The 19,591-nt window shown below is 34.0% G+C and overlaps 3 protein-coding genes across 3 annotated transcripts; all 3 read right to left on the reverse strand.

Annotated features, from left to right (window-relative positions):
- Positions 1–2,137: 2,137 nt before the first annotated feature.
- Positions 2,138–5,144, reverse strand: LOC116001420 (gibberellin 20 oxidase 2-like). The gene is made up of 3 exons (XM_031241299.1): positions 4,657–5,144; positions 3,448–3,772; positions 2,138–2,407 (listed from the first exon to the last, which is right to left on the reverse strand). The coding sequence occupies exons 1-3, from the start codon at positions 5,142–5,144 to the stop codon at positions 2,138–2,140; spliced, it is 1,083 nt and encodes a 360-aa protein (XP_031097159.1).
- Positions 5,145–13,426: 8,282 nt separating this feature from the next.
- Positions 13,427–14,607, reverse strand: LOC116002719. Its single transcript, XM_031242885.1, has 4 exons — positions 14,388–14,607; positions 14,189–14,248; positions 13,828–13,874; positions 13,427–13,725 (listed from the first exon to the last, which is right to left on the reverse strand). Exons 1-4 carry the CDS (start codon positions 14,568–14,570, stop codon positions 13,638–13,640), a joined length of 378 nt encoding a protein of 125 aa, XP_031098745.1. The 5' UTR covers positions 14,571–14,607; the 3' UTR covers positions 13,427–13,637.
- A 1,792-nt stretch (positions 14,608–16,399) lies between these two features.
- Positions 16,400–19,277, reverse strand: LOC116001508 (sm-like protein LSM7). The gene is made up of 6 exons (XM_031241381.1): positions 19,161–19,277; positions 18,903–18,972; positions 18,109–18,190; positions 17,755–17,826; positions 17,270–17,322; positions 16,400–16,791 (listed from the first exon to the last, which is right to left on the reverse strand). The coding sequence occupies exons 2-6, from the start codon at positions 18,903–18,905 to the stop codon at positions 16,702–16,704; spliced, it is 300 nt and encodes a 99-aa protein (XP_031097241.1). The 5' UTR covers positions 18,906–18,972; positions 19,161–19,277; the 3' UTR covers positions 16,400–16,701.
- Positions 19,278–19,591: the final 314 nt, after the last annotated feature.

A 19,591-nucleotide genomic window follows, 5' to 3' on the forward strand; every position in this document is an offset into this window, starting at 1 on the left:
TACGTCAATAAAAAAATACTAATAGAGATCTCAAAGATCAAATACGCACTCTTCTAGACCAAGAAACATTATCACAACACATTTTCAACAAAATTTGACAACGATAGAAAATCCACACTCATGTCAATATTCCAATTAGATCATAAGTGAGGGACGAATTAGTCCGATGATTAGCATTACAATTCCTTTTTAAATCTTAGTCCGATGAGATCCATTTTTAATGGTGACGTCTTGGCCCAAGATTAGAGGAGTGGGGGGGGGGGGTGAGGGGTGGGGTCCTTTTTTACTGGTGAAGTGTTGGTCCATAAGAGTAAAGGTGGCATTGGGGTTGGAATGTGAGAGAGCAAAAAGAGCTAAAAGGGTTAGCCAAGAAGGTCTGAACCTATAACTTCATGCATAACATCATATTTAGCAACCAACCAAGCTATACATTCCTTGAGTATGAGGAGTATCAAAGGGTAGGAAATTGTACTTATTCTGTGACGAGCGATGTGTCAAGTAGTGGGATACACATGTATGATAAAGAATGAAGACAAATCAAAGTCACACATTTATCAAGCATTCGGAAGATATTCAATACTATATAAGGGGCTTGATGTCTCCCTTTAGACACCATCCCTGAACATTTAATCACAACACCCCATACGTACTATTGGCTTAGTGGCTTGTAGTCCTAACCTTCAACCCATACATCATATCGAATTTGGTTCCTAGCTAGCAACAACATTATTAATTATAGTTCACTGTTTGGGCTATTATATATGCATGTTTTATCATTTACTTATTAGACGGTCAATTTAGGTTGTTATCTCAAATTTTGTACATACTTTTAAGTATAGTGCTCCTTTACTTTCTTATTCGATTTATGATAGATTTGATCCTAATAAAATAGTGATTGTAAATTATTCTCATAAAAAAAAAAAGAAAAAAGAGTTAAACTAAAAACAAAAGAGGTTTATGTATGTAACTCATTTGTTTTGAAAGGTAAGCAGATGGACATTATGGGTGTTGGCGGTGATTGACAGTTGAGTTGACGGCAAGCAGCCGACAATATATATATATATAGTAGAAGAGGGGGCGATCAGCGGCAGCAGCCGACACGTATCAATTCAAGTTGCGTACATCATATCATATCGTTCGTTCTCAAGTGGACCCCATGCCCCGACATTTCCATGCACTTCCCATTCCCTTCATCGCCACCATCCTCAACCGCTGCCCGCCCTGCAGGAGACCAAATTCACCCCATACCCCGATTCCATTCGCGCGCACACATATGTATATAGAATCCTAATTATATGAAAACAATTCTCAATGTGAGAATGGGTGTGGACAAATTCAAATCATTAATATGCAAATTGGCTATGCGGTGAGAGGAGAGCTATTGATCTTGTCAAAATCCTAATTCAGGATTAATAACTTTTAAAACGTATGGTGACAGTTTGGTCATTTTTCATATTAGTCAAACTTAATGTGCCTAGTTTTTTTTCTTAAGGTCCATCGGCCGAAGGCTTTAGATGCGTGATATTTCTTTTTAAGGTGCATTGTTTTTTTTTTAAAGGTGCCTTGTACGTTTTCCGTTTTAAGGTGCACTTTTTTCAGTTCCAAAACACAAACAATAATCTTTATAAGATTTTATCTACAAAGTCATATTTATGTTAATCCAGCTTAAAGGTGCGTAGATTAGAAATTTAAGATGCATCAATTAAATTTCTTTAAAAAAATTAGACCACCCCACAACGGCACGAGAACCGACCCCTCCCCCCTAAACCCTTCTCTCTCTCTCTATATATATATATATATATATATGGTCAGCAAACTCGCATGAGAATCATGCATGTTCCAAGTTAAGTAAGAATTGTGGTTTAATTTGAGTCATTGAAATTAAATAATCCACAACAAATTAAAACCTCAAAGCATATATATATAATAATGTTTTTAATACGAACAAATTATAATAGTGTTTATACATAGTCTCCAACTCTCAGCACACACACACATATAAGCTGAACTGAGTGAAACAAGCTAAGAATGACATGCTTACCAGATGAATAAATGAAGAAGACAAATTAAAGGTGCAAGCAGGGACCAAATTAAATATATATATATATATATATATAGAGAGAGAGAGAGAGAGCATTCATGGAGAATTATTGGAAGATAGGAACCAGTTGCAGAAGTTTTGGAGGGTAGCATCATCAGCTCTGTAATGGTGTTGAGTGAAATGGAGAAGATCTGACCATGTGAATTCTGGGTACATTCTAGGCTGCTCTTTGCTGATAAGATCTGAAGGTGCTCTTATTGACTTGTCTTCTGTGGGGCACAAGAAGAAAGCCAAGGACAGACGGTCATGCTCTTTGTTCACCACTGCACGGTGCACGCAGCTCTTGTATATTCCGTTTGATAAAACCTGCATGCATGCAATCATTCTAGCTATTTTCTCACATTTTCTTTTTAAAGTTAATTATTCTTATAAAAATATAATGTTACAATTAATGTTCATGTTAATTATATTCTCATAGAAAATTTCTTTCTTTCAATTCAATCTTTATTTTATTTATTATATTGCATTGATATCTACATTATTTTGCATTCAATAGAGTTCTATGTACCTTCAAAGAAAAATAGAGTCTAGCTACCTAAAAAAATGTTAAAGGCTTCTTACTAGGTCTTTATTCTTTAAAAACTATTATAATTTTTTATTAAAAAAATGGTGACTAGACTTCTACAGTTTCAAACCAGAGAAAGAAAGAAAGAAATGAATAAAATTAAAATTATGTCTCACAATTATATTGAGGATCAATGATTAAAACTAAGTCTTTAAGTGAAAATTACACGAGTGCAAACTATCTATTACACGAATGCACACCGGAATTATTCTAATATTTTCACCATTATTCAGGCATGAATTGGATTGGAAGAATAAAATAAATTATTTAGGGTTGCTATAAATGAAAAAGGCAGCTATATATAGGGATAGGGAGAATAAAATAAAATAAAATAAGATATATGTAGGACCAGTATGGTGAAAAGGGTCCAAATAATGTTACAATATTCTTTGAAGAGACAATATATTTCCAAAAGTATTGATGCTTTTGCTTTTCCAAGCAAGATTACAACCCAAAAAGCCTACCTACAATTTAGCTAGGTTTTGAACAAGGATGATGAAATGTATTATTACTATAGTAACAACAAATTAATTAACAGTGCATATATAATAGACAATATATGTACTTCCCCTTTGTTATTTTATTTATTGTCTATTTGTAAATTTTTCACGACTTATATTACATTTTTATTTTATTTTTATTTAAAATGTCTAAAATAATATTGAATCACTTCACAATATCTTATGGAGATAATGTAATGAGATCAGAGCGTATCTTGAGGCTGCAGACATACAATTAATACACAAAATAAAAGATGTTATAGGTACATATATATATATACCTGGAAGGTGTCACCAATATTAACGACGAATGCACCATTTCTAGGTCTAACAAACTTCCATTTGTTGTCTACAAACACTTGTAGACCTCCAACCTGGTCTTGATGAAGGATTGTGATGGAGTTAGGGTCGCAATGGGGTCCTGTGCCTAGGGTTAGGGCTGGGTCTTGGCAGCTTGGGTAGAAGTTGCATCTCATAATGGAGGAGCATCCCTCTTCAAAGTAGCCCTTGTAGTATGAGGGATCAATCCCTAGGCTCTTTCCTAGTATCTCTATTATTACAATAGACAACTTCTTCATTGCCTCACAGTATTTTTGGAACACCAATCTGCAGTATCATTCAATTCATAATTAACAATCTCAACACTTCATATTATGCATGGTACCAAAACTTTGCGATGGGCAACTCAACCAAGTTAGTTAGGTTGTTGAATTAGTAGCCACAAGTTACAAGTTTCATAATAAGAGCGGTCTATTGGCTTTCTTAGTTTGAGACGGTCAGTTATAGACACCTTAATAATAAGTTTGTTTACCTCATTTGCCACACGACTAGGTCTACAAGACACGGTTTATCTAGTGACAACCCAACCAAGTGTTGCTGACTTGATAACCACAAGATTACAAGTTCGACTCCTAACAAGAGTGACAACTTATTAGCCTTCTTAGTTTGAGCCAATTAGTTATGGACAACCTATGTGGATTTACCTCATTTGCTGACTAGGGCTACAAGATAGGGTTTTTATGCAGTTGTCCTATGTGGATTTACCTCATTTGCCGACTAGGGCTACAAGCCTACAAGGTAGGGTTTTTATGCAGTGACAACTCCAACCAATTGTTGTTGATTTTATAACCTCAAAGTTACAAGTTTGACTCCTAACATGAGCGGGCTATTATAGCCTTCTTAGTTTGGTCAATCAACCTAGGTTGGTTTACCTCATTTGCCGACTAGGGCTACAAGCAAGGCAAGGTTTTTACCAGTACATGACAACTCCAACCAAGTGTTGTTAGACTTTATAACCGCAAGGTTACAAATTCGGACTCCCAATCAATAAAAAAGGTCTATTGACCTTCTTAGTTTGAACTGGTACAAGATATGCTGATTTATCTATGATCTATTGGTAATTAGGGCTACAAGACTAGTAGGTTTACCCAATATACACCCAGTCTGATAGAATTAATTGCTTTGCTTATTAATTATTTATACGTACGTACCCAACATGCTCATAACTTTGTCCAAACGAAGATTTGAAGAACTCAACAGTAAGAGGAGCATCACCACATCTTTCATGGAACCCAAACGTTAACGTCTCTTTCCACGGCAACCTCGACGGGAAACGCTCGGCATGGGCATTCGAGTAACCCCACATTCCACCACGTTTCTTCTCCCCCTTCATTTTCTCATCACCCGGCAGCTTAAAGAACGCCACGGCGCAATCCTGCGCCGCTCTAATCAGCTCAACATCAACCCCATGGTTGAGCACTTGGAAAAACCCGTGGCTCAAGCACGCCGCCCGAACAAGCCGGATGGCGTTTCTAGCCGCCTTGGGATCGGCGCCGAAATAGCTTCCGAGGTCGATCGCCGGCTCGTTTAGCTCTTCGTGGGCGCGTGCTAAATGTTCATCCGGCCAGACAAACTGTTTGGGGATGCTAAGGTTGTTTTGGTGTTGGGGGGAAGTGGATGGGCGTGTTTGTGAATCCATGGAGAAACAGAATTGCGAGAAAAGCGGGGAGGCAGGCAGGCTAGGAATGTATGTATGTCATGCCGAGAATTAAATAACGTACTTTGTTATTATAAAGTATGAATTGATCGAAGTAGGGCAATAGGTTGAAGAAGAAGACATTGGATGCAAATGTGTGGGGCAAACCGGCAAGGCTGATCCAAACAACAAGACGAATATATGTTGCAACAAAATATTATTGCACAATATTACCAACCTGCTTTCATTTATTACTCTACTTAGGGATTTTACTACATTCTTAAAGTTAGTTTTACTATTGTTGTCTTTTTTTATTTTTTTTTTAGCGATGAGAAAGTTTTCAACCATTACTCCAGTGTGTGCACTAGTAAACTCTAGTCTTATGTGCGATAGTCACCCGTTACTTTTGTGTGTAATAGTCAGTAAATATAAGAGAGCCAGAGATAATCATATATATATATATATATATATATATATATATATATATATATATATATATATATTCCACCCTGTCCAAGAGAAATCTATGTACGTACTAAAGCTCAATATATAGTACTTTACGTACATAAGATTCAAAAGAATTATAAAATTACGACTCATACCTATTTTAACTCTAATCTTGCCGGATTTATTTGACCACACAAGGAAGACTATGTTTGACAGGTTTAATTAAACTCATAATATTTAAGTATAAGAATTATACCTGACAATATGATTTGATTAAAATACATGCCAACTTAGAACATGAAATACAACATAATATGTATACACATAATTGACATAAATAATGTAACAATAATTGACGTAACAAAATTAATTGCTTCATTGCTTGTGTGGATATTAATAAGCTAGTGGTTGGCGGTTGTATGTATTTGATTAGTTGTTGCTTGAGTTATTTCATTTTTAGTTCTAGATTTACAAGTCGAGACGGAGCTAGTGTGGGGTAGCTGCCCTCCTCTCCTCACCCCACCCCTTTATATATATGATGACTAGTTTTATACGCGCATTGCGCGAATGGTTTAATGCCCAATGTTTATATTTAAATAAATATTTTAAAGTGTATCAATGCGAGATTATATAGGAGAAGTTTATACATGGGTAATTGAATGTCGAATTTTTTTATTTAAATATCTAACTCAAAGTATATGAATCCAAGATAATATAGAAAATTCATTACAATTATTACTAAAATAAATATTTGCAACCTTGTAAAATCAATAGTCTAAATATTTGGTCTGAAAATGATAGTCTAAATAAATACTACTTTTAATTTGAATTTTTCTAAGTGTTCTTAATTCTCTTTTGAGTAACATTGTCATTGTCATCATCTTTACTATTTGTTCTCTTCCTTTTTGTTGATAGTGTGTTATTTGCAATTCGGTTATTGTTGGTAGCATAGATGACAACGTCATGTAATGAGATTATGATATAGGAGCTATGGACTTTCCTTTAGGTGTTCTGCTTGGGGTTCATTTGGTTTAATCATTATTGTTGAATGAGTTATTGTGGATAAAGAAATCTCTAGTTTAAGAAAAAAGATTAAATAAATTAATAAAAATTTGAAAATTTAAAATATTATATATTCCAAAGATATTAAAAGGTAGTTTCTCGCTTCAATTTGCTGGGTAATGAGTTATTTGAGTACTTTCATTGTCAACAGATCCCCCAAGTAGTTAATATGATTGGTTTCAAACTATTCTTTTTTATTTTTTTCATGGTATTATAAAAATACATATGTATCATTTTTTGGTGTAACTACTAATTTATTTAATTCAATAAGAGTAAAATAGAGTGATTCCGCTTCAATTTGTTGGGTTATTATTTGAGTACTCTCTTTGTTAACCAATCCCCAAGTAGTTAATATAATTAGCTTCAAATTATTTTAATTTTTTTCATAGTATTAATAAAATACTTGGTAAATAAATATATAACATTATTTTGTACTATAACTTTGATATTTAATTACAAGATATTGTAAAAATAAAATAATGGACAGTGTAATGAATATCAATTGATAAATTTGAATATAAAGAATCTTTGCATGAGAGAAAATAAAGACTATATAACTAATGAAATTATTTCTCTCATTTAATTTTTTGATAATGAATAATTTTTTCAAATAAAGGTATTGTAGACACATAATTCTAAATTAAAGAAATACATATGTATCATTTTTTGTTGTAGCTACTAATTTATTTAATTTAATAAGAGTAAAATAGAGTGAGAAACTTAATTATGTCAAATTTGAATGAGATGAGGTTCGAACCTAAGACCTTTCTTATAAAAATTAATGGGTAAGTTAAAAGTTAACGGAATATTAACGGAGAAGATAATATTTAACGGAAAACTTAACGGATAATCATAAAAGTAAGGTTAAATTAGGTAATCTCTATTAATAATATTAATCTGAATTATCTTAACCATCTATTTGATTAAATAATTTATCTGAACCATCCATTTGATTAAATAATTTGACCGCCATTTTTTCTACCCATTTTAGGCCTAACTCTCTTTGGCTCTTATTAGTATAGTAGATATATAATACACATATATAGCATTAAAGTGTATATAAAAGTTATGTTTATGTTTAAATTATTAATAGTTAGAGTAGCTTAGTTGGTTGAATTCCAAATTTGATGTTAAAAACCTATGTCATAGGTTCAAACTTCATTAACAACACTTATTCTTGTTTTATCTCTTTCATTCCTTACCTTAGAAATTAAAAAGTATTTATGAATATAGTGTTATTCAAATCATTATTTTATCTATATGTTGAGGACCTCTCTTTCATTCCTTACCTTAGAAATTAAAAAGTATTTATGAATATAGTGTTATTCAAATCATTATTTTATCTATATGTTGAGGACCTCCCGAATGGTTGACAAATGTATGACATCGACGACTAGTCTTCATTTTCGGCCACATATCTAGCCTCTCCACTATTTTGCTTCCAGTATACTTCCCATGCGTGAGTGGAACTTCAAGTCCTTTAGTACACAAAATAAATAGCGACTTGGTGGGTTGGGGCATGTGTTGACTTGTGGAGGTTGCAGACTTGCAGAGTTGCAGGTTTGGCACCCTTCTTTTCTAGCAATAAAAATGGACCCTCACTTGAGTCAAGACTTTCTCAATAAAATGGACCGCCGTGATCTCATCGCCCATCAAGTAACTTGTTACGATCGAGTGTCAATTTTTTTCATTAATTATTTATGAATTAGCTATACTCACCATGACTAAATTAGATGTAACGTAACATATATATATGCATCATTCAAGAAAACATCTGGTTAAAAATTTTGAAGAAATTAGCAATATAATATATATTTTGTTTCTCGGGAGTATGTGTGATTTTATGGGTTTTGGAGTTGATGGTGTTCATGGTCGCAAATAGCGATAATGTGTGCACAAATGCTACAATTTTTTAAATATGTATTTTAAACAAGAAATGGCCAGGAAAAAAAAATAATTTTTCTAAATAAACTCGTTCTTGAACATGGCGCAAATTGGGCTTTCAATAAAAAACAATGAAAAATTACTACCTCATCAATTAATTAATTCGTAAAGTCATATATCTATATCATTGTCCAATATGCATGCTAACTCAAATCGTCGACCAATTAATATTTTGTCTTGCTTCTAGCTCAGTGACAAAATAGGAATTTGTACTCCACTAAAAACCTAAAAAATCATTAGAAAATTTTGACCAATCAGTATAGTGAAGACATCTTGTGCGCACACATAAATGTATATACAACGAAGAACTTGGAATCAATTAAACAACGTCGGGATATTGTTATTTGGTCATTATTGCTTGTAATAAATAGAATGTTGAATTGTTCCATGGCAAGATGGATTAGGGTTAGTTCCTTCAAATAAAAATGTGTGTTCAAGAATAACTCAAATCTAAGTGACGTTGATGGAACATTTCATTTGGCTCGGCATCACATTCTTGCATAATTGCTTCAATTAATTGTTGAATATATACTATTCTCACGTGCTATATTGTATGAACAATATTCATACATCGGAGTATAATTGTGCTAGATAGCTAGCTACTTAATTATCCCATCTATTCATAGTCTTCTCACCAATAATATAATATATCTTACCTACTCCTTCATTATTGGAAGGAGCAAGTCAAAACATTTAATCAAGAGTGATTTTGAAAAATTACAATAGTCCTTTCAAGTGATAACTTTTATTGTCTCGGTCAATTAAATGATAGATGTACGTTTATTTTGAATAGGAAAATGATATTTGTAGAGAAGTTAAAATTCTTGCCACATGTTCAGATTTTATTGAAAAATAAAAATAAATGAATAAAAATGATAATTTACTTTTTTTTTTTTATTAAAATCAATTATATCAATAATGAGTAAAAATTAAAAGCATATGTAGCATTACTTTTGTGAATGTTATGTGAGTTGAGACATGGGTGGATGCCCCCTACACTTATTATTATTATTATTATTATTATTATTATTATTATTATTATTATATATGCAGAACTATATAATTTGTGAAATGACCTTTATGGCCCACAGATAACCCTACAAACCATTTTACAGAGTACAGACGACAAACATTGACAACCACCTTTATGTGGGAAAGATATTGGACCACAATTGTAACTCAATAGTAAGCAAACGTGGATCACATTTACACAACCCCAAGGATTTGTTTATCTGTGAAAAAACTCACTTTCAGAAAAAAAAAAAGAAAGTTTTATTTTCATATCATCATATTTACAGTTTATTTACTATTTCTCTACACTTATGCAATTCCAATTCACTTTTAAAATATAATATAATAATCTACTAAATCTAATAAGAACTAATACCTGCTATAACATAAACTAAAAAAGGGTAAATCACCTATTTGGTCCCTCAATTATTCGCGAACTGTCAATGTTGTCCCTTAATCCCCTAATCATCGATTTGACCCCTGAAATAAAATGTGATGTGTCAACTTAACCCTTCCGACCGTATTCCGTCTAATAGCCGGTGAGGAGCTCGATTTAGCAAGGGCAAAGTGGACATTTCACATTTAAAATTCCAGATCTTGGTATTGGAAATGGGAGCTTCCTGGGATTTTCTGCTAATGTTGTCAAGGGAGAATTGGAAGCAGATCTTTAGAAGGGTTACAAAACACTCAAGGGAGAATTGGAATTTTACCGTTCATCTGTAGATCAAAACACTCAAAAGGAGCTACAGGTTTTGTTGATCTGAAGATGAACAGTACATAATAGCCTTGGTAATAGACGAAGAAACCAGATATTTGATTTGATTTGATTTTGATTTTGATTTTGAGGGTTTTGTAGTTAGTGAATACATATATACATGGCGAATCCATGGTGGACGGGGCAAATATGGTTGCAGGGGGTGGTTGAGGCTTCGTCTTCAGGCGGCGCGCCGGGGCTGAAGAAGCCAGATCTGGGGATATCCGCCGGCGGCGGGAGGGAGGAGGAAGAGGATGAGGAGAGGGAGCCGAGCGAGGAGCCGAAAGAGGGTGCAATTGAGGTGGGGACACTGAGCTATCCTTCTGCCTTCCATGAAAACCATTCCTCCCAAAAACCCTCACTTCTTCAAGCCCATTCATACAGCTTTCAAGAATGGCGTGGTGAGCATATCTCCCTCTCCCCGTACGTGTGTATGTGGATTTTTTCAATTCATTCCTCTGCTGTTTTGTTCAAAGGCTTTGTCGTTTTCCATTTCCAGGACATACCCACATATTTCTTGGCCAAATACTTGAAAGGGCAGGCCCCAAAGTTTGCGATACTGAGAAGGGGTGATCGGAGTTTGCGGGTGAAGATCAGCGGCGGCCCGTAGAGGGAGCGGAGCGAGAACTTCTTCCCCAACCACAACCAAGAATTGGGATTTTAAATGTAAAATGTCCACTTTGCCCTTGCTAAATCGAGCTCCTCACCGGCTATTAGACAGAATACGGTCGGAAGGGTTAAGTTGACGCATCACATTTTATTTCAGGGGTCAAATCGATGATTACGGGATTAAGGGACAACATTGACAGTTCGCGAATAATTGAGGGACCAAATAGGTGATTTACCCACTAAAAAATGTTGGTCCAATTGTTTGCTGAAGTGAATGGTTCAAATTCTTTTGATTTTAGTTTTTTTTTTTAAAAAAAAAATTCTTACTTTACCCTCTATTGTATCATTTACTTTTTCTAAGTACCCCTACATTCTGTCAGCGTAAACTTTAGTAGCGGAATATTCCATTAACTATTTATTATTCTTAACTTAGTCATTGATTTCTATATATATATATATATATATATAAAAAGGTCTTAGGTTCAAACCCCATGCATCCCAATTAGAGTTTGCATAATTGTTGAGCATATACGTACGTACTATGAAATGTTAGAGTGTATTAAAAAATATAATATAAAATTTAACAAAACTTTGATCAATTAATTAGCTAGAGGCAGACTATATATATAGCATTCAAAGTTGAGTATTAAAGATTACATATAAAGAACTTTGAAAATTATTTTCTTGCATTTTTAAAACAAATCTAGGTTAAGTTTTTTCTTTTCGTTTAATTGATCTTTGTTTAATAAACTAGCTAGCTAGTAGTTACTAGCTTTTAAAATTTTTGCTTTAAACTAACTTATAGGCCACCGAACTACACAAGAAAATGTAATTTGGTCATCAAACTCAAAAATGTTACAATTGGGTCCCAAAACAACTCAAAAATAAAATAAAAATAAAATAAAAATTATTTTTAATATGGTAACCACCACATCATCAACTAACAGGTAAACATGTCACTTTTTGTTCAATTGTATCATTTTACGTTGTTTAGGGACCAAATTGTAAATTTTTTTTGAGTTGAATGGCCTAATTGCATTTTGTGTGTAGTTCACTGGTGTATTTTATCCTTATTTGATAGTGTAAATACGAAAGTTCGTATATATGAAACATGGTTAGTCGTACTTTATTAATTGTGGGTCCGATCAACGTGACAATGAGTCAGAAGTTCTTGAGCTACTTAACTATTTAATATCAGAAACAACAAAAAAGTTCTCTCTCCAGCATTAAATATGGTATTTGTAGGGTGTCAGGGGACATATGCCGGTCTTACGGCATGGAAGCCGCGTAGAAGCCATGCACGGGACTAAAGCAGGCGCACTGTCCTACAACCAAGTGGCCGGCACCTATGGGGCCCGTTAGATCAAAATTGGTCGGTATGTCAATGGTCAAACAGATCGGTTGACGCCCGGGACGGTCTTGGCCCGGGCTATAGTTCTGGGACCGATCATCGTATGGGCATGAGGCTCAGGGAATAATCCCCATAATTATTCTTAAACTTTTATATATATTAATTGGCTATCATAAATTGATCAACCTCATCACAAGTTAAAAAAGTAAATTTACTAGCTTGCAAGCGCAATTCAGTTGGTCACATGAATGAAATTTGGAATGAAAGAAAGATCAGTGGTCGAGTCTCACAAGCGCCAGTGTGGGAGCAACCTCTGAAAGTGAGGGAACTCCTTGTGCGCAGTAAGCAAAAATCTAGCATCTGTGTTCATATATGCTCTATCGGGGCGTAGGGGCCCTCGAGATTGAGGATTCAGCCTTTTTGGGAATGAAAAATAAATAAATTTACTAATTGATTAAATATAAACAAAAAATTCAATCAATGCAAGTAGTCACACGTAATAAGAAGGTAAATATTAGGAAGGAAATGTAACATTATTTTTTGATGAGGTGACATCCAATTGGGATGCAATTTTGCATCAGTACTGCAAGTAAATTTATATTTGATTTTTTTTTTATTTATAAAATCTGGACTAGTTATATCAATAGTTTAGAAGGCAGTTTGTTTAATTTCCGTAGCATTTTTTCGGCAAATAATTTATATTGTGGATTTGTGGAGTCCGGGTTCCATCTTGCAAAGCTGAATCCTAATATATATACATGTTTATTTTTAGTATAAAACATGATTATTTTTAATGTACAATAAGTTCATTTTTAATAAGTTCATTATATTGTTGTACAAATTATTTTTAGTACTACGTATATTGTAGGTAAGGGTGTTAATAATCCAAATTTATTTTAAAAAAGAATTAAAATAACCATAAGCCCATAACCGATTAATAACAAACTAACAAACTAAAATAATTTATATTTGTTTTAACTTTATAACCGATAACTAATAATTGCATATTCCTATGTTCAAGTGTCTATTGAATTATTATATCAAATTTATCGGGGTAATATACTAAAAACAAATATGTAATATATTGTTTTAAAAAAATATGTAATATACTAAAAATAAATCTATATTGAGAATATATCTTGGACTTGGGTATAGAATATTAAATGACTTTTGCATTTTGGGCTTGAAAATAAATGCATTTTAAGGAACTATACCCATGCATGATTTTCGGCCTAGTAACTAAGACTAGGCTTGTCACAACTATAATATTTATACATGTTATATAATATAATGAATCATACATTAGTATTGTCATTAATTATCTCTCCCCACGTTGTTCTGGAGTTAAACCTCCTGTTCCACAAGCAGGGCAACTCTTCAGTCCAAAGCCTTGGCAATCATAACACCTATACATATTTTCAATCACATTAATTAAAATCAATGTTTACAATTTAATTTTCCCAAATAAAATTACAAAATTGAAAATTTTTCCTTATGAAAAGACATACTTCCAACGTTCGAAGATGTTTCCATTCTTCTTGTTCTTCCCCGTACCCTATATACATACATATATGATGATGATAGAATTTGAATTACTACTAATCTTGCCATAATAAAAATGAAACCTTTAACTAATTAATTCATGAAGATCAAATAATACCAATAATTATTGATTAGAATATACCAAATTATGGTTTTTATTTCAATTGAAACTAAAACTAGATATTTAGAATCAGGCAAGGTGGTCGGACTATTATTTTGATAACTACAAGGCTCCAAGTTTGATGACTTTTTTTTTTTTTTTTTTATTTAAATGATCTTTTGCGGGTTTGAATTATAAGTTCAGATTTAGCTAGTGCAGATACGCACCTTACATCCGGGGCATTCAATAGCACCCTGACCTCCACAACTTTTACACCTGTTTATGATCTGCAAACTCAAACACACACATGTATAATCACAACCAATTAGTTGACCACTGAATATATTATATACGCTAATTAACCTAGAGAATGACAATGAAAAGATGTGTTTCGTCTCAATTAAAAAGACGAATAGAAGGACATACGGATTTAAAAGGGTTGCCGCCGCCTCCTCCACCACCGGATTTTGCTGCGCATGTGATTGTAAGTTTGCTCCCTCTCTGTCTCTGCACTGGTTTTGCATAATCTTCCGGTGAAGCGAGGCGGCGGGGATGGTGTGGTGTAAGTGATGAGCTAACAAAGTTGCTGGTTAGGGAAAGGTTGGCCATGGTGTAGTGTAAATTTCCAAAATGGTGGCATTTTAATTTATGGCTCTCCTTAAAATGGATTCAGAGATGTGGATAATGCATATGTGCAATGGGAGCACAACATCCACATATTTTTTTTTTTGGTTTTGTTTTATTTTTGGACTGTCGTCTTTAATTTTGCCGCATGCCCCCATTATGTATACTTTCAGTTTTTAAATGGTATGAATGTAAATAAAATAGAGTAATAGTAGTGAATGATAATATGGTGTGTTTTTGAAAGTGAGAGAATGGTAAAGATACAAATTTTATTTTAAGCTTCCGGGATAGTGGTTTGTTACTAGAAGTTTGAATCTGACTGGAAACATGAATGAGTAAAAGAGACATGATAAAATATGTGGATTAGATCCCTTGTAGGTGCATGAAAATTATTGTCTGGCCGGTGGATTGGTTGCACGACTTGTGATTTACCTTTGTAGTAACTCCAGAGGCAGGATTCTGGTAAAGTTAGAATCACGTAAATATAATTAAAAACATCTAATTTTTTAAAACAAAATATTTTAATATAATTAACATTTTAACATGGAGTATTAATATTTGACATATATTTTAACGTGAATTAAATGTTTCCATGTTTCTTAACCAGACACATAACTTGCACATGAGATAACTACTTTAGGACACAGAACTTGCACACAATATGCACATGACATAACTACTTTTAGGAGTATTATCCTCACTGTTGATTTTTTGTGCTTCAGTAAGTTGAGAAAATAGCTATGAACAGATACTACATTGTAATAGAGTCAGTAGTACTAAAAAAAAACAACAATGCTTCACTCAAATAAGATTTTACCATTAAAAAGTAACTATTGTTTAAAATACAATTAGCATTTGGATAAAAGTAATGATCAAACTAATACGTAGTAAAAGAGATTAAACAATTAATTGTAAAGACTTTCAAACCCAAATTACATGACAATTTTAAAATGTCTATGAGAAATTCCTGAAGTAAATCAGCAATGGACAATGCAGAACCATAAAATAAATCTGCCCCTGCCCCATATGCCCCGGGAGCGTTCATTGCACTTATAGTAAATTCAAACTATTGAGCAAATGAACGGGCTGCGATTGGTACTGGCCGGTCTTCCATACCCGGAAATTTGGTGCCAAATAGCCTTGCTGGAACCATATATATCCGCTGTTGATATGCTTCAACCCATTGCTGCTGTTGCTGACTTGCTGTTCTTGAGCCCATTGCTGTTGAAGCTGCTGCACTTGAGCCTGGACACTGTTCACCATCAATGTTGAAGGTAGTTCTGTCTTGCAGGGTTTGAGTGCATGGCAGAAGCATTGCTGCCTCCAAATCTGACATATATATATAGTCCTCTTCGTCGAAGGTGAAGCCTGCAGGGAGTGCAGGATGGGTGTTGATAGAGTGCAAATAAGTATCTCATCTGATCTTTCGAGGGCCGGGCCGGGTAACATATATGGTCGACTGTGCCACAATCTAGCTCGATTGGTTCTATTTATTCCAGCAGCCTATTCTCAAGCGAACATTTTGTGCTTGTTCTCTTTGAATTCGTTAGCTCATTCTCTAACCATAGCAACCTATTCTCAGGCGAACATTTTGTATTGAGATAGAGTCCCAGACTGTGTCTCATTTTCTTTATAAATCTATCTTTGATTCGCCTTTTAAAAATATTTTTTTTTTCTAAGACTATATTAAATAATACTCCCAAATCCAAACGAAAAGAAAATTTTTACATCTTATCCTAATTGGCAAACGGCGCTTAGCACAAAATACAAGATTAAAGATTTCATCTTCTCACCTTGATATAACCCTTATCTCGTACCTATGAATCAATACGAACTAACATTTGTAAGTGTAAAATGGGAGAAGTGTCGATATTTTAGCAACATTTTCATGCATCAATACAACTATAGTGTCTGTTCTTCAATACAAGGAGCATCTATCATTCCTTGCTGAAAGCAGTTGTCTAATGCAAAAGAATACCACACTGGGCGGGATATACATAAAGTCTAACCTCCCATGGCAGTGCGTTCTAGATTACCTTAGTTCTTAAGGGCACTGAAAAAACACGAAGCACAAACTGTTTACAACAGCTAAACAGATGTGGCATTCATGGCGGCCCTATGCTCCATCTGGCTGGAGAAAAGGATTGGCGATCTCATCTGTGCCATCAGTTGGGGCCACAAGCATAACTGCAGTCCCCCTACAGACCTGCATAAATATGACGAGGCCGTGTTAATTTTCAAAAGGTTAACGATGCAGAACACTTTGCAATACAGAACCAAGGCTGTGATGGATAAATTCAAAAATGGCTGATTTGTTTCAGGATGATTCAGAAAACAGACACAGAAATGTACATATCAAACTGGGTTGTTAATGAAGTTTACAAGTTTCAATCAATATTCGAACTTAAATTCCAGCCATCTGATGAGATGTTGATGTAAGTTCCACTGTAAGTTTAATGGAAACTCTGATATATACTTTAGAAAGTGGGTAATCAGATCACTTCTCGACTAAAGCCTTCCTCCTTCCCAACCGAAAAGGGAAAAGGAAATAAAAGCATAATATAATAGCATGGTTACTAAGGCTGCAGTATTAGCTACAACCTATGCTACATATCAAACTGTTAAGCAATATAGACACACGCGCACACACACACATGAAAACAAACAGACAGAGCATAACATACAATTAATCCAAGACGCCGTGTCTGATCTGTTGTCTTCAGAGGATCATCGGAATCTGCACCAAACGTTGTTTAGCCATTTTTAGTATCACAGGAAAGATGAAAATAGTCATCACAGTCAAACTCCAAAGATAGTATGTATACATAGAATGAAATTTTCCAATTAAACAATTATTACATAATATAATATTCCACTTTGCCAGAATAAAGAACCAGAGGAGAAAGACAATTTATCATTCTTCCAAATGATAATGCAGTACAAATGGTTTAAGTGAATTCAATACAGCCTTGGTGAGAACTGAGGTCTGAGAAACATGAAGGATTTAAAGAGGCATGCAAATGATCCATTACAGCAAGTATTCAACAACAAAAAGTAAAGACCCATGGTATGCATATCCCTCCCCCATCACTTTCTTCTGAAGTCAAGAAGAATTAGATCAAATTTAATAGTTCTCCTTTATCCCTATATTTAGCCAAAAAAAATTTACCTCTAAGATACTCAATGGCTTCGTCCAAGACAAGATTCAGCAATTGGTCATAGCCTTTTAGTGTTCCTACAACTGTGAACAGAGTAAAAATAAGCAATGTGTCAGAACTAAGCTTCATACTGCAAAATGGAATTATAAAGCATAATATAGCCAATGCATGGTGGTGAATTGTAATAACAAAGACATAAAATAATCTTAGTGCTCCCATATATGCCTCTCATGGATCCTCTGCATTCTTTTCTCTTTCATACTCGTCTTTAATTCTAAGGTATGCAACCAAAGTATAACACAACAAATCAAAGCAAGTATATTTCTGGCTTCTGGAAAACTTAGAAAGAAAAGAAAACAACTGACCTTGTCTGCCACCAGTAAGCTTGACTTGCACACCCTTGTCAACAAACTTCGCCAAATCTAGAACTGTTTCTTTCCTACCTGACTGTAGGAAAGAAACAAACAGCAGGCCTTTAATGTAAATCAACAAACATAAATAATTGAAACTGTTTTCTGTATCTATTTCTAGATTTTTGTTTCTGATCCCAACTAGTAGCTCATGCACAAATGCACAATCAGAAAGCACATGGGCATACATATATAAAGCTTAAAACCATTTCCATCATGGTTGTCACAATTAGCATGCTTCTTTTCTTCTTTTAAGAAAAAAAAGTGTACTTGGAGATGCATACAAGGGGTTAATACTACAATTAATTCATATTTAAATAACTAGAAGTCTAGAACTATAATTTTAGGACCTGAGAACATATTTAGAGTCTGATACATTTTTAAAAAAAATACAAAAATAAAGCTTCTCAGTCCTCAATCTCATATTTCTTTAAGCCAACTCAAATTATTCATATTGATCCAATGAGGAGTTTAGTTCAACTCATGAGGCCAATTTGAATAATCTTATGCAAGCATTTGTGCCAATTGTAAAGAGTTTGGATAGGCTTATTAAAAATAATTTATGCATTGTGAAAACTATGCCGAGCTTATTTCCATAACTAACAACTTTTGAGAAATCCTTATCTTAAAAGCACTAATATAGTTATATTAAGCTGTTTATTCAAACAAACCTTCATCAATTCCAAATCTAGCATTGATATTTGGACTATTTATCTAAAATTATATAAACATGTAACAGAGAATGCTACCATTCTGATCTTTATTCGATCGTACACAAATTTGTTGCAATACTCCCCAGTTAAGCAGCAAAGCAACACCCTGCAAAAATTACAAAATTCATGAAAATGCAGTAAATTCATACACATCAAGTTGGAATTTCAAAAACCTAACAGATTTATTTCTAATTTTTTAAAAGAATAAGGAAGCAAAAGCAACAGTAAATGCATACAATAGACTTAGTGACACATGAAGGCACATATTAGAAGCTTGAAGGCTTGAAGCATTACCTTTCGGAGCTCAAAAGCTGTGCCCTAACTTCTCTTCCCCTTCTCTCTCTCTTCTTTCCCGCTAAGTCTTGCAGAGGTACAGCAGCGATTTGCAGTGGAAGTTAAAAAGAGTAAAGACTAGCCATTTCCGGATCTTAATCAAGCCCACTTAAGTCCGATGAGCTTAAAACAACGGAAAATTTAAGCATATTTGGGCTATAAATGTATATTTTAAGCCTACTGAGTTGGTGAGCCCAAAATAACGGCCCGATCAAGCAGATTTGGGCTATAAATTTATATTTCCAGCCCACTTAAGTCTGATGAGCCTAAAATAACAGCCCACTTTAGCATATCTGGCAAATTATGCTATGGACCCGGGTCCACCTTGCAAGATGGACCCGGATCTATATTCACAACTTTAGAACTCCATTTTCATAATTTTAGAACTCTAT

Source organism: Ipomoea triloba, chromosome 13 (genome assembly GCF_003576645.1).
Source record: "Ipomoea triloba cultivar NCNSP0323 chromosome 13, ASM357664v1".
Classification (NCBI taxonomy): Eukaryota; Viridiplantae; Streptophyta; class Magnoliopsida; order Solanales; family Convolvulaceae; genus Ipomoea; species Ipomoea triloba.